This window comes from Corapipo altera, unplaced genomic scaffold (genome assembly GCF_003945725.1).
Source record: "Corapipo altera isolate COAL_440 unplaced genomic scaffold, ASM394572v1 61411, whole genome shotgun sequence".
Classification (NCBI taxonomy): domain Eukaryota; kingdom Metazoa; phylum Chordata; class Aves; order Passeriformes; family Pipridae; genus Corapipo; species Corapipo altera.
In genome coordinates, this window is record NW_020884875.1 from 3,181,025 (window position 1) to 3,205,429 (window position 24,405).

Here is a 24,405-nt window from a genome sequence, read left to right on the forward strand (position 1 = left end):
GTCTTACAGGTGCACCTGATGGAGCAGGGATTATCAGCTGCTATCCTGCCTCTGCCCGTGCAACCCAAAATGTCATGGCTGGCTGACTGGGTGATGTGATATAGTGTCCAGGTAATCATTACCATTGATCATTCTCACTTTGGGTCTCTTCTATTATTTTATTTGCACTGTCCACATATAGAAGCTGCTGATGTTCAAAGTGGGGGGGGGCATGCAGGCAGAAATTAAAGGGTCATCTCTATTTCTTTGCCCAAAAATCAGAGGGGAGGGCATGCCAAATGATTCCCTAATTTCTTCCAAATAATGTCAAGTAGTCCAATGAGAGGTTCTTCTCAGCCATCAATAAATCCCTCATTCCAAGCTCTTACATCATAGTTCTTCTGTACAAGAAGTCATCCTCTTTCCCCTGGGTGCAGTCCCAGTTCCTTTCTCTCTTCATGTCTCCCTACCTCCCACTTCACATATCCCTTGGCTCCTGCTGCATCCACTACCTCTGTTACACTGCCCAGTCATCTTCAGGGCTCTCTGCCTCAGTTTTCCTTTAAGTTAACCTTTTGGGCTGCCTCTGGTGTCAGTGGTACTCCTGGCTCAGGTGAGGCCATATCCATCTTCTGACACTGCCTAATGATGCCCAAACATGGGCTGAAAAACACCTGATGCTGTGCAGGAGTGAAACAGTAATGATGAGAGCTGGACTCTTCAGCCAGGTGATCACCGACGCATCTCACTTATTTACATTCCCTATGAAGTCAGTGAAAACAAAGGCCTATGCCTAAAAAAATGTTGAGAAAGGAAAAAGGATAGGGAGGTATCTTATTCAGGGGAATTAACTCCATTAAACCTGGTTACCAGCTCCTATCACATGTCTAATAAGAAGCACCCAAAGACTTCACTTTTCTTTTAAAAAAGGCTCAGTGTTTTACTCAAAACTTTGTAAAATTACTTTTATATTTACATTAAATTCTGCAGTGAGCTCTGCCTGAATATACGGAGGTATCCAGCACTGCCTGTAGTAAAAGGCATCTGCCGAACAAGTATTTTGTCTAGAAGATCATATAGGTGCTTATGTGAAAGTGACATTTTCCTAACCCCAAACTTTATTTTTTTATTATGCTGTAGTAACCACTTAGTGTTTAGAAAACTTGTTTGTTTGTTTGGTTGGTTTTTGTTGTTGTTGTTTGGTTGCAGAAAAAAACATTCTACTTCTATATTCATTACTGAGTCTCCTTTCTAATGAAGGTTTCTTGAATTAGTTGTACAATATTTTTTCAAGGTTAGTAACCACTTGGACTGAACTGTTAATTTAGCACACAAAAGAATACAAAGAACTTTTTAAAACATTCAGAGAAGGTTTTGGTCCTTTTTCTGTCCTCTGCACTCCAAAGCATTTATAAATATTGCATGTCTTAGTTATATAAGTTATCATATTTTCAAGGTAGACATGCTTTAATTACTTGAACATTAAGAAACACGGCTGAGGTCAGGAGAGAATTATGATTTAAATGTCAACATAAAAATAATCAATCCTACTTTCTTCCCTTTTTCCTTAACAAGGTAAAGGAAAAAGACCCAATCTTCACAGCAAGGATTATTTTCTCACTCCTAATATTGTATTAATAATATTGACTGCTATTTCCTTCTACCCATCAACAGGACAAAAGCACAAAAATTCTAGTGTAACTGGGATAATTGCTACCAGCTATATCTATCTGGTGTGAATCACAGAGTTTTCTCTTGCTAAAAGGTAACTTGTGCTGTATTTTAACAGAGACTTTGAAAACCACAAGTTAGTTCCTTGGTTTTTGTTTCCCTTTTTTTTTTTTTAAATCTATTTAATGTGTAAACCTATGGTAATTACTCTGAAAAGAAAGCAAATTGTGTGTAAAATCTGGCTCTGGTATACCTTCATGTCTTCACAGATAATTTTATATAGTCATCATGAACATGGCTGAAATTGTAATGAGCTTGCTCTGCAGTTTCATATGGAAAACTGTTAGAAACCTAATCCATAATGCAAGACAGCAGAACACTTTATAGGTAAATTACCCACAACACAGCAATAAATCAAAGAAAGTCCCATCTGTCATTTTAGAAGCAGTGGGAGTCTATTACAGTTTGGCACAGGTATGATGCAGCTGGGTGGAGAGCACTTGGCTCGCACAGTACCCGCTACTGGGAGGAACCAATTGTCTTTTCAGAGATGCAAGACAAAAATAACCAGCCCGATTACCCCAGCAAGATGAGAAGCTGAAACACAATAATGAAGCATCAGGACAAAAGAGGAGAGCAGTCTAGTGAGAATGTTCTGACTGATCTACATTCCTCTCCGAAGTCTTACCCTCAAATTAAACATACTATTCAGTTTCACTTGAAAAGAAACAAATGTTTATTTAGTTATTGTCGCATCATTAAAGGTAGCTTCTGATTTTTGATTAGGAGAGGGGAAGTAATTTTTGTCCTTACTTGTTGCAATACTGTCTTTTGTATTTTCTCATTTCAAAATTTGGGAAGATCAAGGTCAAACTAAATATCACAACTATGAGCAGCAAAAATTCAGGTAATTATTAAAAACATAAATTGACAACTATAAGAAAGAGACAGCAAGTGATGGCAGCAAAGGCCCTATCCTGACATAACAAATATTTTCATGTTCAATAAGTCTCTGTGCAGCCCACACTGGCTCTCATGGCTGTATTTACATATTCATTTATATGTCAGTGGGTTGAGTTCACAATGGTCTTAATTATGCATCAAGTTATTTAAAAGAATGCACATAAATGAAAGAATTAATGTACCTACACACAAAAGAACATGTGCATGTTCTTTTAAATAACAATATGCATCCTGTGAAATGAAGTATCTGAAAAGTTTTTTCTGAAATGCAGATGTGTACTTTTTTCCTTTCAGAGTGTTTTGTTATTCAGTTATATCAAATATGTTTTATTAGCTTTATTCTAATAAATCTCAGTGCTTTCTACAGAAGCCAGAAATACTATATCTATCCATTTAGCAGCCTGTGACCTGATGGTTGCTGAAACTGCATAAGATGATTCAGAAATAATCCAAAAGTCAAGATTTACAGATGATTTTCTAACTATAAGGCACCCTGGACTTCCAAATAAATGCAAGAACTACCAAAACCACCAGAAACTATCCACAAATACGGCGTCAGGCAATAACTTTCAGTAATCCCTAAACATTTAGGGAAATTTCTCCTTCACAATCCTACAATGACTATATTGCTTTTGGCACAGTCAATACTTAGTCCTGTTCTGACACTCTAGAAGACTGTTAACAATACTCATATGTGATTATTCATAACATACTTCAAAAATTGTCTGTTTAAATTACTCCACTATGGCAAAGCTAAATAGGATATACACTGTGCAAGTTGATGAGAATTTTCTAAAACCCTGTAAAAATACAAGTTGATAGTTAGCAAAAAGCTTTTGTTTTATTTTCCTTTCCCCTCCCCCCCGCCTTCCCCCAAGTAGGTATAACTCCAGGATAAGATAAACCATCCCTCATTTTCCAAAATAAATTATTCCTTTGGGGTGGCCAGTATACTGTAGCACTGCTGTATAGAAAATATAAGATTTATCTTCCAAGTGGCTCACCTTCTGCAGCAGTATGACATAATATGACCTATTGCTAAAATTATGGTTTATAACTGAAAACAGACTATTCTTAAGTAAAGAGTCAGAGAACATTTTTGTGTTATGCTATTGGCAGACTTTCTAAAACCTACTATCAGCACCAGAAAAGTAAGACTTCTATTTTTAAAAACCATGTGAAAACCATGAAAACCTACTGAACTTAGAAATCAGTACTTAATGAGAAACTTTGCTGCTCAGATCAGACCAGATCCAGGAATAACATTCTAAAACTCCAGTATTGCAAGTTCAGCTGTGTGTCTAAAATTCAAGTTCTTCAATTTCTATTTTGAACATCTGTCCAATTCAAGGGGAAAAAAAACCCCAGAAAACTAAATTTTCAGAAATTTTTATAAATGATATGTAATATGTAGGGAATGGGAACTCTTCTTTATCTGTTTCAATATATTTCATCTGAATCTGGACTCCAGCAAGGCTCCACCTGACAAAAATATTTACATGTATATGAATATTTATACTTTGTTTTATAATATATATACCAAAAGCTGTTACAAGCCTAGTTAAATAGTGATATGGTCTTGGGGTTGCTTAAGCTCTTCCTTTCCTATCAATTCCCATCATGACCAGAACTGCCATTTCCTAGACCCCTGTGAAAATATACAAATCCGTGATACTTGCAGATGAGATAGTTACACATATCCAAAATTTTCCAGAAACATTTCCTAAGCACCAAAGCAGTACTAATGAACATGCCAAGACCTTGGGATCTGCCTTGTTCCACCTTCAGTTTAACAACCAAGTGTTGAAGCTTAGGAAAACATGGAATTGCTGTCTCCCATTCCTCTTTAAGAAAACGCAGAGGCATCACTGGCTGACTGCCCAGCTGAAGTGCATGTACACCAATGCACACAACATGGGTAACAAACTAGAGGAGCTGGAAGCCATCGTGCAGCAGGAAAGCTATGATGTAGTCACCATCACAGAAACGTGGTGGGATAACTCGCGTGACTGGAGTGCTGCCATGGGTGGCTACAGGCTCTTCAGAAGGGACAGGCAGGGTAGGAGAGGTAGAGGGGTGGCTCTATATGTTAGAGAGTCTCTTGACGCTGTAAAACTCGATGTCAGTAACAATAAGGTTGAGTGTCTGTGGATCAGAATCAGGGGAAGGCCAACAAGGTTGATATCCTGGTGGGAGTCTGTTACAGACCACCCAACCAGGATGATGAGGGTGATGAATTATTCTACACTGGTGGATGTCTCAAAATCGCCAGTCCTTGTTCTTGTGGTTGACTTTAACCTGCTGGATGTCTGCTAGAAACTCAACACAGCAGAGAAGAGGCAGTCTAGGAGATTCCTAGAGTTTATAGAGGATAATTTCCTGCTCCAGCTGGTAAATGAGCCTAGCAGGGATGGGGCCCTGCTAGACCTGCTGTTCACAAAGAGGGACGGGCTGGTGGGAGATGTGATGGTCAGAGGCCGTCTAGGGCACAGTATCCATGAAATAATAGTTTTCAATACTCAGGGACACAAAGAAGGCCTTCAATAAAACCTCTACATCGGACTTCTGGAGGGCAGATTTCAGCCTATTCAGCAGACTGGTTCAGAGGGTACCTTGGGAACCAGCCCTTGAAAACAAAGGGGTCCAGGAGGGATGGACATGGTTCAAGAAGGAATTCTTGAACACACAGGAGCAGGCCGTCCCAATGTTCTGAAAGGCAAGCTGGCAGGGAAGACAACTGACCTGACTGAACAGGGAGATTTTGAAGGAAATTAGGGTAAAAAAGAGAGCTTACCTATTATGGAAAAAGGGGTTGACTACTCAGGAAGAGTTTAGGAATGTAATTAGGTTATTTAGAAAGAAAATTAGAGAGACGAAGGCACAATTTGAACTCAATCTTGCCACTTCTGTTAAGGATAACAAAAAATCTTTCTACAGATACATCAATAGCAAAAGGACAGGCAAGAAAAATCTCCATTCTTCATTAGACATGTGAGGGAACATAGGCACCAAAGATGAGGAAAAAGGTTGAGGTATTTAACACCTTCTTTGCCTCAATTTTCAACAGTAAGACAGGTTGTCCTCAGGGCAACTGGTCTCTGGAGCTGGAGGACAGAGATAAGAAGCTGAATAGCCCCTCTGTAATCCAGGAGGGAACAGTTAGAGACCTCCTGAGCCATTTAGATCCTCACAAGTCTACGGGACCAGATGGGATCCATCCTAGAGTGATGAGGTAGCTGGTGGAAGAGCTTGCCAAGCCGCTCTCCATCATTTTCCAACAGTCCTGGCTCACTGGGGAGGTCCCAGATGACTGGAAGTTGGTGAATGTCATGCCAATCCACAAAAAGGGCCAGAAGGAGGACCCAGGAAACTACAGACCCGTCAGCCTGACCTCAGTGCCTGGCAAGGTTATGGAGCAGATCATCCTAAGTGAGATCACACAGCACGTACAGGATGGACAAGGGATCAGACCCAGCCAGCACAGACTTAGGAAGGGCAGGTCCTGTCTGACCAACCTGATCTCCTTTTATGATCAGGTGACTCACCTGGTGGATGAGGGGAAGGCTGTGGATGTGGTCTGTCTGGACTTCAGCAAAGCCTTTGATACTGTCTCCCATAGCATTCTCCTGGAAAAGCTGGCAGCCCATGGCTTGGACAGGGGCACTCTGTGCTGGGTTAGGAACTGGTTGGAGGGTCGTGCCCAGAGAGTGCTGGTGAATGGGGCTGCATCCAGTTGGCAGCCGGTCACTAGTGGTGTCCCCCAGGGATCAGTGTTGGGCCCAGTTCTATTTAATATCTTTATTGATGATCTGGATGAGGGGATCGAGTGTACCATTAGCAAATTTGCAGATGACACCAAGTTGGAGGGGGGAGTGTTGATCAGCTGGAAGGCAGGAGAACTCTGCAGAGGGATCTGGACAGACTGGAGAGTTGGGCTGATTCCAGAGGGATGAGCTTCAACAAGGCCAAGTGCCAGGTCCTGCACTTTGGCCACAACAACCCCATGCAGAGCTACAGGCTGGGCACAGAGTGGCTGGAGAGCAGCCAGGCAGAGAGGGAGCTGGGAGTTTGGATTGACAGGAAGCTGAACATGAGCCAGCAGTGTGCCCAGGTGGCCAAGAGGGCCAATAGTATCCTGACCTGTATCAGGAACAGCGTAGCCAGCAGGAGCAGGGAAGTGATTCTTGCCCTGTACTCAGTGCTGGAGAGGCCACACCTGGAGAACTGTGTCCAGTTCTGGGCCCCTCAGTTCAGGAAGGATATTGAGGTGCTGGAGCAGGTCCAGAGAAGAGCAACAAGGCTGGTGAAGGGATTTGAGCACAAGTCCTATGAGGAGAGGCTGAGGGAGCTGGGGTTGTTCAGCCTGGAGAACAGGAAGCTCAAGGGAGACCTCATCACTCTCTACAACTCCCTTAAAGCAGGTTGTAGCCAGGTGGGCATCAGTCTCTTCTCCCAGGCAACTATCAGTAGGACAAGAGAGCATGGTCTTAAGCTCTGCCAGGGGAGGTTTAAGCTGGATATTAGGAAGAAATTTTTTAGAGAGAGAGTAATCAGGCATTGGAATGGGTTGCCCAGGGAAGTGGTGGATTCTCTGTCCCTGGAGGTTTTTAAGAAGAGACTGGATGTGGCACTCTAGTGCCATGGTCTAGTAACCATAGTGGTGTTGGATCAAGAGTTGGACTTGATGATCTTGGAGGTCTTTTCCAATTTGGCTGATTTGATGATTCTATGAATGAGTGGCTACCAAGTCTTGACTTACTCTATGGCACAGCCCTCCCCTCCCATACCCTTGAATGGAGAAAGAAGCTTCCAAGAGGTGGTCTCTCTTCCCAGTTTTTAAAGGGAGGACCTCAGTTTTCTCACTGCACAAAGTGATCAAGTACATACCACAGCCTCCCAGAGGCCGTCCAAAGCACCCCAAGAGCTTACTGCATCTTGCAGTGCATATCAAGTATCTCTTCATGGACTGCATGAACAGTTTAGATCTCCAAACTGGAGCTGTGAGGGACAGACTGGAAAAGCTGGGGCAAGGCCTTGCACTGCAAAATCTAAAGCTCCTGCTTTAACTCTATTAGTAATTTTTAAATATTTCTTCAGATAATTATGAAGTGAAAAATGAGCAGTCTGAGCTTCAAATCCCAATGTTGTCTATGTAAAAATATACACCACCACACAATTGTGTAGTAGTTGCTTACTACTTACAACTTACTGGTTGCTTTTAAATTAACTTTATATGCAATTAATTGCTTTTTCTCTGTATAAAAGTATATTTAGGTCTTTTTCTCCTATTGAATTAGACTTATTTAGCTGAAGATGTGCTAAAAGACCATAAATAAGGCAGTAAAATAAAAGCAGATTATGGAGTTAGGAGGAGATATCCTTTGGGATATTGGAAGTTGATGTCTTACCCAGAATTCTTTCACAGATTTAATAATGATTTAACATACCTTCCCATGACTGTGACAGCATCCACTACACAGAGCCAGCTGTAATTTTTTTTACATTTCCTTTCATATGTATATGGTTGAATTAATCATTTGTTATGCCTCTTATATTACTTGCAATTGCTAAAAGTGGTTTGATTCTTTTTCTGTTTTTGAGACCTTGCCTGGTTGCTCAAGTACTACTAGAAAAAAACCCAAAATATACATAATGAAAATGGATCACTAAAATAAAATAATAAAACACCCCCAGCTAATACATGATATTCTTTAAAACCAATTTAAAAATCTTTAAGCTTAGAGACAATCAGTATGCTACTACAAATCTTGACTCTCTTAGATTGTTGTCCCTGGATACTTTATGCTCATGACAGACTGGAACAGAGAAAATATTAACCTGTCTTCAATCATGATAATTCAATGACATTCACAGCATTAGGAGAACATCTTCCTATTAAGAACTGCCAACATCTAAAGGAAGAAATATTTAACTAATGATCTTCACCTCCCTGTCAAGTTACTGTTCATTTTGCTTTCTTTGTTTCACACTAGACTGTTAACAAGTTCTGCACACACATTTCTGGTTCTTTCAAATAAACATTACCTTTGCAAAGGCAAATATCTTTGAGATGTGATAACTCCTTAGATGTTAAAAAATGTCAGAGCTGTTGTCACTTAAAAATAACTTGTAGTTACTACTGCATTCATCTTTGACTTACATCAAAGCCAGGGAGGAGAGTGCTAAGATCCCATTGATTTATAGATTTATTCAGTCCTTTTATAAGGTAGAATGGTCTGGCAGACCTTCTTACTGAAGAGAGAATATACCTGGCTTGGACATCTTTCTCCTCTGTCAGGTATTATGCCTTCACAAACTGATACCAAGACCTGAGGTATGTATTAAATCTGAGAGGTATTTTTTTCTGTGAGAACAGTTTCACTACTTCAGTAGAGAAAAATATGAACTTCCTCAGAGTGACCAGAATGTATCAATGCATTCTTTTTTGTACCACTTCAAGGTGTACAATTTTATTGCCCATCTTCTAAATTTGATGGCTTATAATTACTCTTATAAATTATGTCTTTGGCCCATAACAGTAAATATGTGGAGCAATATTTGCTTCCTTACCATATTTTTATTTGTCTCAGCATGCAACCCTTGGGACAGGTCAAACTCTTAGATGGTGTTTGACATATTTGGCTTCATGAAAACTCTCTCTTGTCTTCCTGTGCTTAGTTCTTCCATTTTGAACTATGCCTGTTCTAGTTTTGTATACCTTGAGCTTTGGAAGGGTCTGAATGAGGAAGATTTTGGCTAATATTTCACTTCTAGCTGCTTTCAGTGTGAGAAGGACCAGTGAGAAGGACCATAACTTTCGTTTTCTTTTAGCTATATTTCACAGACACATTTATGATGTTGTTCAGAGAAGAATCAAATAACAACCTCTTTCTTCACCTCCACTATCATTCTATGTTGCCTATCAATTTGTGTTAATTACATTATTTTCTGTAATTTTTATAAGAAAAATAGTGGAGTCAAGAAATACACAACCACAGATATATATGTCTAAAAAAATAAGTTGATCTTAGAACTTAAGCCCAAAAAATCAAAACAAGTCTCACTTTCCTGATTTTTTAATTTCAGATGAAGAAAAAAAGCAATTCATTAGGCAAAAAAATAGATAATGTATTATATTAAAACTCTGAAATCAGTGGCTGGGGATTTGATTTACCTTTTTCTCAAATCTCAGATAAGTGAAACATAAGCAACTTTTATCTGCCAATATTTTAGAAAATATGCCAATAAAATGAGTAGCATAAACTGATCTTTGAAATACCCATTTATCTAGTTTGCAGAGTAAAGACAAATATAAAACACTCATTAGCAATATATAGAAATAGCTTAAAATTCTTAGCCTATAATCAAAAATTTATTTCCAAATATGATTTGATTCTGATAAAGCAATGATTAAGAATATACAAAGATGACTGTATAGTTGTTATAGCTGATATTATATGTATAATTTCAGGGTCTCAGAAATCAATAGAAAAAAAGTTCTTTAATTAAGACATCCTTTAGCTCTAGTCCATAGTAACTAGCTAACAAGGGGCTTCCAGCAAAAGAGAAACATTTCTCTAAAGCCAAGAAACATGCAATTTCTGGATCATTTCTTACATTTCTGATTGTCAATGCCATGCTATTTTTTTGCCTCTGAAGTCAGGAAACAAGTAAGAAGTAAAACTAAAAAGAGGAATAAAAATGTTCAGAATTGAAGGAATTAAAAAATGCCAGATATTTCTACGCTAGTGCTTAATAAAGTGTGTTTATAAAATCAGAGAACAAACAAACGAACACTTTTGCTTGCTGTTAATGAGAAAACATGAGAAATGCAATACTGCTTGACTGCTACTGGGTTTTAATTTGTACCAAAACTGCAAATGAAACTGTCTTTCCTCTGCACAGTTTACAATATATGGATATATTTACATATGTACTATATTTCTTATACTCAAAATATTATGATACCATGCTGCAGCCAACAAGGTCTGAGGATAACAACTAAGATGAGTTTTTAGGTGGATAGTGACATTTCTTCTATTTCATACATCTGTGTATAGTGTGTGTGTAAGTTCACCCTGAACTCTAATGAACCTGTAGTTATAGTTCATGTCCCTTCTTATAATGTTTCTGTCCCACAGCTCCCTAGAAGTGTACCATTTGGGTAAAATTACTTTCCTTTCACTTGGCAGAATAGACCCAATGAGCCAGTTGGGTTACATGGATTGGCCCTTGACGTTATATGGAGATGAAATAAGGGGGTTTCATATGGTCACCGAAAGCTCAGATTTTTGGAGGTTTAACGCTCACTTATCCTCTCCTTCTAAACTGCTCATTCTCACTTATGTTTCATGATACTACGGTGTGTGAAATTTCTTGCTTGCAAACTTCTGTTTTGAACAGCTGTTTTGTCAGCCACAAGCTAATTTTTCTGTCACTGAATATACAGCTCATCCCTTACCTCTTTCTGTTTCTCATATACTGAGCCTATGGTCATGTTGCAATTTGAGCTTAACAAAACTGAATGTAAACTGTTTTTTCATCCACATGCTCTCATTTCCTTTCTCTTTGCCTGCCTGAAAAAAAAATGCCCTGATCCATCCAACCCAAATATTTTTTTCAGTTTTCTCTCCTTCTTGTCCAGCAAATTCAGGTCATTTCTCTTCATACTTGGTATATGCCAGGGTCACCCTCTTCTCTATTCTCTTATCTGCCAGGTTTCTCCCCCAGGTGTGTGTTACATCACACTGTTTTTTGCCCAGTTTGCCTTTCTGGCCTTTGTTATGGACATATGCCAAATACTATTGCTCAGGCTGTGTTTCTTCTTTTTTGATGTGAACTCTGATTTCACTACTTTGCTCAGCTGACCTCTCCCCTGGCATGGCCTGGCCAGTTTCTCATTTTCTATAATAGAAAATTTTGTCATCTTTTAAGCACCTCAGTAATTCCGCACATCCTTATTGTCCCTGGCTGAGGTTCATTCTGGTCCTTTCTTCCTTGTGCCATCATTCCTAGCCTTAACTCCTAGTTTCATACCTTCATTCACATTTGTCTCTGATTTTTATTATACTGACAGTTTATTTAACTGACAGCGTTAATTACTACTTATTACAGAAAGTTCCCACCCTGTACCCATTCCTGTCTCTTTAATTCCAGTGTTACTTACATGGACAACCTTTTTCTTCCTGTTTCATAAAGAACTTGCTTCTACCAGTCTCTCTCTACTTTTCTACCTTTTGGTCACTGTTCTTTTTGACCTTGGAGAGAACCATACAGGTCATGGATTTGCATGTAAACAATACAAGGCAATTTGTTACAAGGAAAATGAAGGCCTCTTCTGAGCACTTCTCTGAGGAAGTTACAAATGAAACTAATTGATTTGGTCTCATTGTCATTTAAAGGACATTCTTTTGACATGTTCTAGGTGATCCCTGAACTGCACTCCAAAGGAATGACAGAAAATTGTACAGACATGGCCATGCTACCAAGCTCAAGGCCCTTGCTCCAAGCTACCTAGATCAAGTACCTACAGAATGTAGCGTGGGGGTACAAAGCACAGTCTGAACCAGGGAAATTGAGTTTTCATGGAAGAGTTTAAAGGAAGTTGAACATTGAGAACATTTTACTTTCTAAGGAAACTGGATTCATGCAGAAATATATTGAGTTTATGGAGTCTTCTGAATTCCTTTGTGTTCAATGACATCTGCCACAGGATTCAGACACTTCTAGATTATTTCATGTAAACTCATACAGCCTTTTCCACAGTTAAAACATTCCATTAATCTGTTTCAGAACTTAAGGAGTTATGAGAAAATGGGTTACCTTTTCTTGATATTGTCGTCGTGAGGAATCCAGAGACTGAATGAGGGCAGTGGCATGACCAACAAACATGGCATAACAAGTAGCCCCCACGATCATACTCAACATGGTTATCCACAGGTCGGACATGCTGACAGGGGCGCGGGCTCCATAACCAATGCAGAGCATATGGCTCATGGCTTTGAAGAGTGCATAGGAATACTGCTTTCCCCAGGAATCATTCTGCAAGAAAAGAGACAGGTGGCTGAGCCTGGAAGCAGCTGAAGGGAGAAATATGTTTGTACCTGTATAGTGGGATCATAGATTGCTGGCTCTGAAAAAGGGGCCTGGTGATGTATCCTATATGCTTGAGAAGAGATATTCCTTCTAAATTAATCATTAGATAAAGCGTCAGGGATTCTGACAGATAATAGCACACTGAGATGAAATAAAATTGACTATTTTTAATACATGATTGTATTCTTAAATATGGGTGTTAATCTAATTACAAGGAGACTAAAGGTCAATTTTATTTTACAGTCCACGGCAGATGAATTAGAAAAAGCTGAACACGCAGACTTACCAAGCACAATAAGGCAGTATTTTGTTTTAATATGCATGAACATATTCTTATGGCCTATGTTATTTATTTCTTTTTGAAACTGTCAATTTTAATACAAAACCACATTCACCTTACTAGCTGTTTCATTTTTCAAGGACAGAAAAAACCCTGTATTATTTCTTGTAATGTCTGGTTATCCTGATTTTTTCTTGTAATATTGTGTTTATACATGAATAATTGTGAAAAGATGTCTGATTATTCTGCATCATCTGTGTTCATAGCCACATTCTGTGCAACTCAGCCCCTCGCTCCAAAAAGGTGAATACCTAGGCCCTGCATTTCTGATGTGAAGCTACCCCTTTCCATTCTCTCTGTGAGATTAGGACACGACACTTCACTCACAAGCTTTTAAAACTGCAAAGGTGTTGGCAGAAAGTCAAAGAGGCTGTTCCCAGAGAAAAAGAGACACCTTAACACATTCCAAGAAGCCCTGGGACTCCTTGTCAAGTTTTTCTATTTTTCTTGCCAAAGGAATAAAAAAGAACAGGGAAACAAACTGTGCTTGCAGGTATGCAGTACACATGAGAAAACACTGTATTTATCACAAAAAGAACTGAGAACAATTTAAAAAATAACAAAGTGAAGAAGAAAGAACTGGGATGACATTTGAAAAATTAGATAGCTATACAGTATAGGGTCTAATATACAAGACCAAAAATAATAATCCTGCTAACATCAACAAATCTCCAAATCATGAGTAGCATCTATATATAAAATTTATCTATTAAATACTAGTATTTATGTCTCTCTTCCACCGACATCAGCTTTACTCAAATACTCTTATTTCTAAAAGAGCTTCAGGCTTGCTCTCTTGCCAAGGTTACTAATTACCCTTGTGTTTTACCTCTATTAAAATGCTCTTTCTAGACCCCCAATTAGCCTAAATAACTGGTACCACAAAAAAAGCTGCCACTAGCTGTATTGAAGATGACATAGTAACTATTTTCACTCAGGTAATAATTTACAAATTATTGGCTCCTCTGTAAGTTAAATCTTTTTGGATTTGGGAGCTGTTTCTGTCTTCACAAGTCAAAATTTTGTGTCATAAATACATCTAAGGAATAGGTTTTGAATGTCTATACTTAAAAAATTTTTAAAATGAAAATTATCTTAGATAGCTGGGAATCAGATAGGCTTCAGTGAGTAATGAGGAAATAAGTCTCCTATTGTTTCAGATCTTTAAAAAATACTCAAAAAATGAAAGAACCACAGAAACTCCCTGCCTTCTGGGTGGGGAGGTATTTTAATGCAAATTCCCCAAGACTCATACCAAATTCTCTAGCAGTTGCATCTTTATATAGATTATAATGGGAAAAACAATGAAGTGAATGCTAGAAGAAATATATCTAGGTCTTTTTAAGGCTACAAGTAGCATTATTAAAGTCACAGTATTCATGAGGCTGTAAACTCAAACTGTCAGTTCTTGCAGGTCTCTTTACAGTGGATCTTGCTCCTTAACTGTATTTTTCAGTATAACTATTATAAATATTAACAAAAATAAAAGCTGATCTTCATCCTCTCTATGGATATTTTCTATCATACCTTTGCTGAGATAAATCTCAATTACAATAATTCCTATAAAATTATATTTTTACATTAAAGTCTTTGAGTTAATCCAAACACTGGTGGATTTTATTTCATGACTGAGGTACTTTCCAAGTCTGTGAATCACAATTATGAGTAAAATACGATTATCTCAGGAAAGAATAAGAAAACGGAAGTGAAGAAGAAGCAGGAATAAACAAAACAGAAAGAGTGTTTCCTCCTAACAGGGTAACAAGGCAAGTGGAAAATAAATACTACTTAAGAAGTACTATGAGGGAATAAATGAGCTGTAATGACAGAAGAAAAAAATGAAAATGTACAACAAAATAAACAAACATGTTTAACTACATAGCTGACTTTATATGTCTGTGTACATTTATAAGCCAAAGTGTGATCCAACATTTCAGTCAGTCAGGACTGGATCTGTATCCAAAGCAGAGGTCAAAGCTATCTCAAATGGCCAGTTTGTTATACAAGCAGCATCAGCTGTTCCTGTGTAGTTTGTTAGAGACCTTCTTACAGGCTAGGCACATTTCAGACATTTGTGAATGGGTGACCCTGAGCAGCTGGTTCTCAGATAGGTATAAAGGCTTTAGAAGAAGGACAAAAAAGCCCCAAAAGCTAGTGAAAAAGCATTTGAATTCAATTTTGATTTATCTGAGGATCTTGTTGCTGAAAATACTTGCCAATGCTTTTTTGTTTCTATTCCTTAATAATCCATCGGTTCTTATATAACCAGTTGTGAACATTGGTCTTTTTAGTTTGTATGGGGACTTTTTTTTAAATCATGTTCAACAAATGCCATTGTGGAGGGTACACATTTCAGTACAGTTACTTGTGTTGTTCAATGATTTATTCCATATATAAACCACTTAAAAAAACATTGATTCTAATGTCAAATCCTATACATCACGTATGTTACAACCAATGTTACTAAATGAAATAATAATTATTTAATTATTTTCCTATTTGTGTTGTATAACCTAAGGGTTTGGCAGGACTAACTCTAACTTTGTTTCATTGTGGGAGGTTGGAATTTTCCACAACCCTGTTCCAATATGCTGCTCTTTGCTGTACAAACTGAGGTGTGGCCATTCCTCTGCTACTAGCCTACAGTGATATTTTAGTTTTTTAATAAGAAGCAGTTTTGCACCTGCATCATAAGGAAATTTTTACATAACACATTCACAGATAATATTCCTGAGTTAATAGAAGCCCATTCTATAAAATAAAATATTCTGTGTTTATATAATACATATAATATAATACAATATATATACTATAATCCTAAATATTAATATTTACATAAATACACATTAAATGTTTCAGCAAATAGTCACATTCTGATTTTAATGTATAGTTTTGCTTGGTTTTTTTTTTTTTAAAAAGCAAACCACCATCTTCTATGAGCTGAAAAAATCAACTACTAATTAATAAAAAGGGGCATTTAATTTCTTAGTTGATGATGGGTTGATCACTGTTTCCAGATTAGCAGTAATCAGTTTAAAAGTTTTAAATGTAATGACATCAATTTGAAAAAACTATTAAAGACTGTAATTGTGAGAAATACCAAAGCTATTTATCCAAGGTTTGATTACATAATCTAGCTTGATTACATTAGGAAATCCTCACATTTATGAAAGCAATGGTCACTGATCATTTGCAATTAGTTCTATAAGTATATACATTATCTTTGCAGTTATCCTGAAGAATATATTAATTACAGGGTGCTTCTGATTCTTAAAAATCTGTTTCTCAGACTTTTCCTTCACCACAGAATACTATGGTTTGTCCCATAATTTCATACAAGATTCCTACAAATATCTGTTTGTAATATTAACTTTTCAGCTCAAAAGAAATAAATCACAGAAAGATCACATGGCACCTTCTAAGGAACAACAATAAAAGGCAAATTATTTTTCTCAGTGGATTAAGAAAGGGTTTTGTGTTTTACTGTAGTCTATGGAGGTTTTCATCAGGAAATTTTTTCCACTCCCATGTTGTAGTCATTGTCTCAGGCACAGCTTATCTTCCCTCAGCCATATCCTTGCACTGAGATATAAATTGATTTAGAAATCTTGTACTAAGGAGACTACTGCAAACAGTAATAGTTTCCCCATTTTTGCTTTAGTTCCTTTTTTCTTTCACATCACAGTCACTGCAGGTGTCACAGAAATGGTCCTGTCAGTTTGCAAGGGCATGCTTTACAATCATGCAGCAAAGATTGACTTAATAATTAAGTGAAATGGTTTCTACAAGGATCTTGAACTCATTCTCACTTATCTTTCAAAATCGTAGTAGAAATGTGGAAGTAGCTTGTCCCTATCCAAAGGAGCTTGCCTTATTATCATTCAGACACATTCATTCAATGCCAAGCATTGTCCTTAGGTTCTTCTGAAAGTAAGTGACATCTGAAGAAAGGTCTTCATAGGATATAGGTAGTTATTGTCTATCCTAGTAAATTAAAAAGTAGCAAAAGGCATTTCCAAGCTCTAGAATTTGGTTCACATAGTTTTACTGTTAGAAGTGCCCAGGGCGTGTGGCATGGTGGCCACATAACACTCTCCCAAACAACAGCAGGTCTACTTTAGAGCAGGTGTAAGGTGAGGAACCATTCCTTGTAGGCAGCTGGCATGAGCTTGCCCTGTGCCGAAACCAAACCAAGATTAATACTATGGATATAGCAGGTAGCTCCTAAACCATTCCTACCCTGCTGTCCATCAAAAGTGGGCACTTTTAATTTATGACTGTGGAGGCAGCTGGGCATTCCGTAAGTAAGCCCTCTGGTTTTAGCATTGTCACAGGAAGTTACTGCACAAAATAAATGTAAAATTAGGGATGGGGCTTCAAAAGTTGAAGAAAGCAAAAAGAAGTAATCTACATATACATTTTGATATAGATTTATAGTTTATATACTTTTCCATCAGTAGGCTAAATAATTATCTGCCTCTGGTGTCATACAGTACCTTAGAATTACACATTAGTTAAAATCTCAGACAGGAAATTGCAGCAAATTATCATTTCAGCATTTCATCTTTTAAAGAAGTTGTTTGAATTTCACAATGAATGATCAAGTTGGCCAATGAGAAAGTTGTGCAATATTTACTGTTTCAAAACTCATGCCATAGTGCACTACCCTGTAAAACCTCTACTTCTTATCACAGCTATTCTTACTAGGTATAACTTGTTTTCTAAAACTAGTAAACAAAGGCAAGGTGGATGAGACTTGGAAGACTAGAAATTCTGCTTTTCTCAAATTCTTAAGACGTGCAAGAAAGAAGAGTATATTTTAGGAAGCGTGTAAGTACATATGATTTAAGGAAAAAAACCAGAATTGGTAAGCTCAGTGAAACAAGCAGATGTCTTCAGAAACTTCTCAACATTTTCTCTCTGCTGATATGTGCACAGATAACAGATGGTGCAAGTGACTCAGCATACACTTTCAAGAGCAGTACTAGCAGAAAAAAATTAGAAAGTGTTTGGCATTGCGTTCCACGGGAAAAGAAGTTTGACCGGAGAAGCAATGACTAAATATTATATATTTACTCTGTTCAGAGTTACGTGACTTGCCTGTCATTACAGCTTGTTCATTTTTTGGTGCTATGTCTTTGGCACTAGCCATCAAACAAAAACAATGCAGCAGAACAGATCTTTCTTTTTATTTTGATTATTTTCTTGATGTAAAAAACCCCAGATATTTACCCGCTAATATATTCCCCTATTAAAAGCAAGTAGCCAGAATATCTACTTGTGATCACCTTTTTGAGGTAAGGATAAATAATTTTCATTGTAGAATCAGCGTGACAATTCATAAACAGCAATAGAACAGCAGATATTTGGGTTATGTACACAGCCTGGTCTTTCACATATATTTGAGTTATTATATTCCAACTAATAGGCCCATTGCATTCAAAAGGATGGTTCACATAAGAAGATATGCACAATTTCATAGAGGAGGCTTCCCTCTACACTGCTAAGTACTGTTCATAATTTTTTTAATCTTTGACTAGAAATACAATCGTGAGATTCTACAGCTGTACATATACAAACTCACAAAATAATAAATTAAATCTTATATGAAAAATACTTTATTCTTCTGCCTGTGAATCAGCTCACTTTGACTCATCCTTTTACCTGGTCACTGTGCTCCCTTAACTGAACCCAGATGACTGAAAAAAGTTTGTAATGTATGAATCCCAAGTACTATAACAGTCCATTACAAAGATTTACTTTAATAACAATTTTATAGGAATTTCAGCTTGCGAAGACATTAGAAAGCTTTTATAAAGTTTTCTTTATAAAAAGAAAACTATTTTTCCCATGTGAAAATTTAACAATGCTAGGAAACTTTTGCCTTCGGGGAATTTGATTGCCTACACTTGTAATTTTTCAGAAAATTGTGGGTTTGGTTCAAGCTAATTAATACCCTCCAAAACAGCTCCTGAACCAATCTGAGAGTTAGCACAGGTTTACCTTGCCTTGGTAACTAAGAAGTCCAGTTTTACGGAAGCAGGTTGTGGAAGCAACAGACTTCCAGGAGAGAAAACTTACCTGGGCACGCTTAATCTATCAGTATCAGTGCATTCCCCACGTCAATCAGTGACAAACTAATGGATGAATACTAGTTAAAGAATTTTTCAAATTGTACCTTTCATCTCTTGCCCATCTTCTGGAAAAGTCCGATCAGAATGTAGGGAAGAAATCAGGCATTTTTAAAGGATTTGTGTTTCAGTTCCTTTAAGGACTCTCACAGGATGTGAACTGCTTCAGCAAGAGGGATATTAGGGGGCTCTAGGTTTTGGTTATATACATCTTTTTTCAAACTTATTAGGCGGCATCATCTTTAGCAAAAATTACTGCTTCTGTAGAGCATTCCTTTTCACTGCATTTGAAATCAGTGTCATTATTACAAAATATTAAGGAAAAAAGTTTTTACAAATGTGTACTGCTGAAATGGCAGATGTTACCATGCCATTCTATGCTGAACAAAGTTCTTTGAGATCTCTTTTTTGAAATTTATCAAGTAATCAAAAAATTTGATCAAGACGGCTTTTGTTTCCCAATCTCATAGCACACAAAGTTTGATTGACATTCAAATCACTCTGATTTTTGATCTTGTAATAAACTTAAGTACCATTGTTTACAAGGAACTGACTGGAACAGATACACATTGTCTGCCAATGGGAAAATATGCTGTAATCACAGTAAGTACTGTGTGGTCCCAGTAAGTGATTAAAACAAGTACATCTACAGCTTTTTAGTAAACATAGTTTCACTGGATAAACAATGCATCCTGGAAACAAAAACTTTCTTACAAGAAAAGAAAAAAAAACTACAACAGAATGCATTTTCAATGAGAAACCTTTTTCATGAAATAACACTGTTTGGGAGAGGTAAAAACTCAGTGTGCTTAGAACTAAAGACAACATATCTATCTTTTCTACTCTTTTCATTTGGTGAAAGGAGCTGGATATGATGTAAAACAGTTTACTAAACAAGCCTCGAGTATCGAATCAAACCATTTATGAAATGCTTTTATAATCCAATCACTGAGAAAAGCTTTGAATTTTCAACAGTGGCTATCTGATAGTCAAGAATAGGCAGATGATAATGTGGGTTTAATATAGAGCATTTCTGGGAAACAGCTGAAGGAGTGAAGTGACATAAACCTGACTCATGACTCCACAGTGTACTGCTTTACTGAAGATTGTTAGGAAGAATCTCCACCATCACAGACAATATTTGAAACCAATTTAGGAAAAAGAACTTAGCTGAAGGAATTGCACCTGTCTATTATGTGAACAACTCAGACTAGACAGCAAACTATGTGAAGCATCCAATCCCAAATAAAATGACAAGTGAAAATCATATGGTTTTGGGAGCGGACATTGAGCTTTCTGAATGCTATCACCATACCATACTCTTTGAATGAAAGTGATTTTAAGCTACATTGAAAAAGGAAGGAAACAACTAACTTCACAAGTCGCAGAAAAGGTTATCACTAGGAAATGGCTTGGCAAATTTGATACATAACTTGAAAAGTACACAGACAGATATGCACAAAATAATAGTTTCCCCATGCTTTCTCACTAAGAACATCTCAAAACATTCAAAATCTGGTTTTGTAAGAAACACTTCCATCCTTCTTCTACACAGAGGTAAACTCTAGCTAAATACATTTTCTTTGTAAATATTTGTAAAAATGTGTCCTTAGGAAAAAAAAAGATAAAAATAGTGGATTACAGTAGATTAAAATGGTCTAATATAATCCACTCATAAAGAGTCTGAATATGCTTTAATCTGCTTAAAAATGAATCAAGGTTAACCAATGCTACTTTGACAGAGAGAATAAGCATAAGGGTTCGAACTGGGATTCGGGAGTTCCTGAATCCCGTGCTTTAAAAAACATGATTTTTTACCCAGTAAAGTGATGCTTGGTACCGCATAGGCTAATTCAAATATTTTTCTGCTTAGTCTAAGGATACAATTTTTACCATGTTTTATTTCTCTTCAAGTAATGTATTTTTTAAGGCAGAGGACCAGTGCTGGTTTTAAGCATTTTTTTTTCAATTATCTGGTACTTTTCTTGTCAGTTTTTTGATATATTTCCTAACCTGATGTCCTTGAGACTTTAGGCTGCATCTAGTTAGTTTACAGTTCTTTTGGAAATTACCTTACTAGATATCCGAACCCTCAACAGGCTGGTCTGCTTTTTTGGTAAATCATAATCCTTTATTAAATGGATGAAACTATGTCCTACAAAAAACTGTGCATTGTTTTATTAGTAAGTGACAGCAGGAAGTAGTAGTTCTGCAGCTGAAAATCTATTTTGGCTCTATGAAAAGAACAAACCTCAGTGTCAAAGCAAGTAGGCTGGATCTAGGTCAGAGGCTTTTCTTTTTCTGAGAACTCATCTGAGTTTTACTGATGACCTTTTCTTAAACTCAGATGCCCTAAAACCGCAGGTACTTACCAGAGTCTGCAAGATATTCAAGGTAATAACATAATATAGGTAATAGAATGATATAAAGAAAAAATGATTTAGCAGCCTAAACACCATCCACAAAATGATGTCTAGGCATTTTAAAAAAAAAGACTGAGTGAGTCATAAAAAATTCATTTCCCTCCTCTAGCAGAGAAAGGTTAATCATAGAATAATGTCCTGACCTTTGGGGTATGAACTTCACACTCTGAGAGGAAGGAAGGGGAACATGCTCCTCTTTTAACATCCTTGAGGGAGTTAACAAAGCACCGGAGTGACCCTATAGTATTCACCTAAGAGGTTAGGAGCACTCAGGTCCCATTTCCAGCTCTTAAACACAGGGACATCCCTGTACCGCCATCAGCCCATGCCCACTCAGTCACTCTGGGCTTTCTCAGGTTAAGTCACTCCAGTGGGGGGTGAAACACCAAGGACAGCCATGCTCAAAACCATGACACTATGTCAGAATCACGATGCTGTGACACCATGCCCATGCTTCTGGTCAAATATGAACACTCTCATTCAGTCAAAAAATGATTGGGTGGACTAATGGAAGAAACACGGTGATAGTTGTTAAACACCGGGATACCAGCTCTTTATCCAGAAGTCCCTCAGCAGCAAATGTCTGAAAACTGAAGGAAACATTACTCCATGCTTCCTATGATTGGATCTTCCCTGGGCATCTGCTCCTTTCCACCCTTAGAAAGGGGCCAGGCTTTACATGGCCACTTTGTTGGTCCCACCTGAATGAACTCTCAACAGCTCAATCATTAACTTGAATGGAGCCACACATTCAGTTTGTCTTTAGGTTGTTTTTCTCTTTTCTCTGTCCACATTCCTACCTGTTGAAGCAAGTCCAGACAATGGTTACAAAGATGATCAAAGAGATGGAGCACCTCTCTTGTGTAGACAGGCTGGGAGAGCTGGGATTGTTCAGCTTGGAGAAGCTCTGGGAAGACCTTATAGCAGCCTTCCAGTACTTAGACAGGGCTTATGAAAAAGAGGGAGAGCAACTTTTTAGGAGGGTATGTAGTGATAAGGGGAAATGGGTTTAAACTGAGAGTGGATTTAGATTAGATATTAGAGATATAAAGACATTCCTTACTGTGAGGGTGGTGAGGCACTGAAACAGGCTGCCCAGAGAAGTTGTGGATGTTCTACTCCTTGAGGTGTTCAAGGCCAGACTGGATAGGGCCTTGAGAAATATGGAATAGTGAAAGGTTCCCTGCCCATGGTAGGGGGGTTGGAATTGGATGATCTTTAAACTTCCTATCAACCCAAACCAATTCTGTGATTCTTCACCCAGAAGTGAGGTGCACTAAAGCCACTAATGTATAATTCTAATTTCAATCTCTTAAATAAACTGTTTAACTGCATTATTTTTACCTGATTAGTGACCACGTGGGATATAACCTCTCTTACTGTCATATTTTCAAATGAATTGATTATTTGTCGCTGATCAGAGAAACGGCAGTTCAAGATAGTCATCCTTATCCTAAACTATCCACCGCCATTAAGATATTTATTATCCAAAGAGAAGTGGAAAAAATACTTTGAAGAATAAAATTTGGAAAGCACAATGACCAAGTCATAAATAGGCATGAGTTTTCTGCACCTTTTCTCCACAGATTAGTGAATACAGAAATGAACACAGAAATGGACTGTCATAAATTACCTAGTTTTCATGGGTCCAACTTTTCTTAGCCAACTTTCCTTTTCAAAGTTCCATAGCATGTATTTATGAAACAACTGTTTCATCCACAGAGGAATGGTAATGCCATTTAACTGTACAGAAATGCTTGGAAAGCAAATGAGATTCTTTCATAGCAGCAACATAAAAGGTAAGAAAGTCTCTTGTTGTGATTAAGAGTTAAACTGCATGCTCTGATTACAGGATGATCCACAAAATTATCCTGCAGAGCAATGAAAACATCTACCTGGTGAGTAGTTCAAAGGAATCCAGGTTCCTTAGTCTAGATGATGAGGATAAAAATGCTCTGACTGAAGTGGGTAAGGCTGAGGTAGACAGCTCAGCCCAGAAGACAAACCCTGGGGGGGAGACCAGTCATGGGATATCTGGCAGTGATGTTTGAGGGAGAGAGGCACAGCAGGAACACCACAACCCTGCACAATGGAAAATGAACAGATGCAATGCATTTTTGTACTGTTTACACATGGATATCTGCAATGACCAGCAATCCAATTTGTCTCGGTTTTTTTTTTGTGAGAGCCAGCAATAAGAGAGGAAGGCAACCTAAAACTTTACATCAGCTGACTTCAGGTACTTCACTTTGATAGATAAGTGAGTTGGCGGGTTTCCCTAGGCTCCCTACACAGTCACTAAAAATCAGACTCCTGCAGATGGTGATTCAGAGTAGAATGTTAATGCAGGTGCTCTTTATCACCTCCAGGGGAGAGTTTCTCTCTGCCCAAGATCCTATTCAGCTAAAACTGCATGCATTATCTTCCTGAGCTCCCCTACTGAGCATACCTCTGTTTTCTTGGATGGATTTGCCTCCCTGTTTCTTCCATACTCCAATACAGTGGAGAAAATGAAATTACTAAGAACAGTGTCTTCTCTCGAGTTCTGGTTTTATTTTATGATCCATTGTTTTTCTCTTGCAATTGAATTGAGATCAGAACATGAGTTTGCCCTTGCAAGTTTGAGGAAAGTCAGTGGGGCTCTGTCAGAGGTCCTGGAGATTTTACTTGGTGAATTCAGTTCCAGCACAGTGGCTTTAATATAAGCACACCACAGTGAGATGGTATCATAAACCACAGATAGAAGCAGGTGAGAGACAAAAAAAGATACCTAATGAGGACAGAGGAATGCTTAGAATGCAAA

The 24,405-nt window shown here is 37.8% G+C and overlaps 1 protein-coding gene across 1 annotated transcript in view; it reads right to left on the reverse strand.

Moving 5' to 3' along the window:
* HCN1 (hyperpolarization activated cyclic nucleotide gated potassium channel 1) overlaps positions 1–24,405 on the reverse strand; it is a 199,877-nt gene that overhangs the window by 57,719 nt on the left and 117,753 nt on the right. The window contains exon 4 of the mRNA XM_027634972.1: positions 12,436–12,654. Coding sequence (XP_027490773.1) covers positions 12,436–12,654 — 219 coding nt within the window. The remainder of the gene's footprint in view (positions 1–12,435; positions 12,655–24,405) is intronic.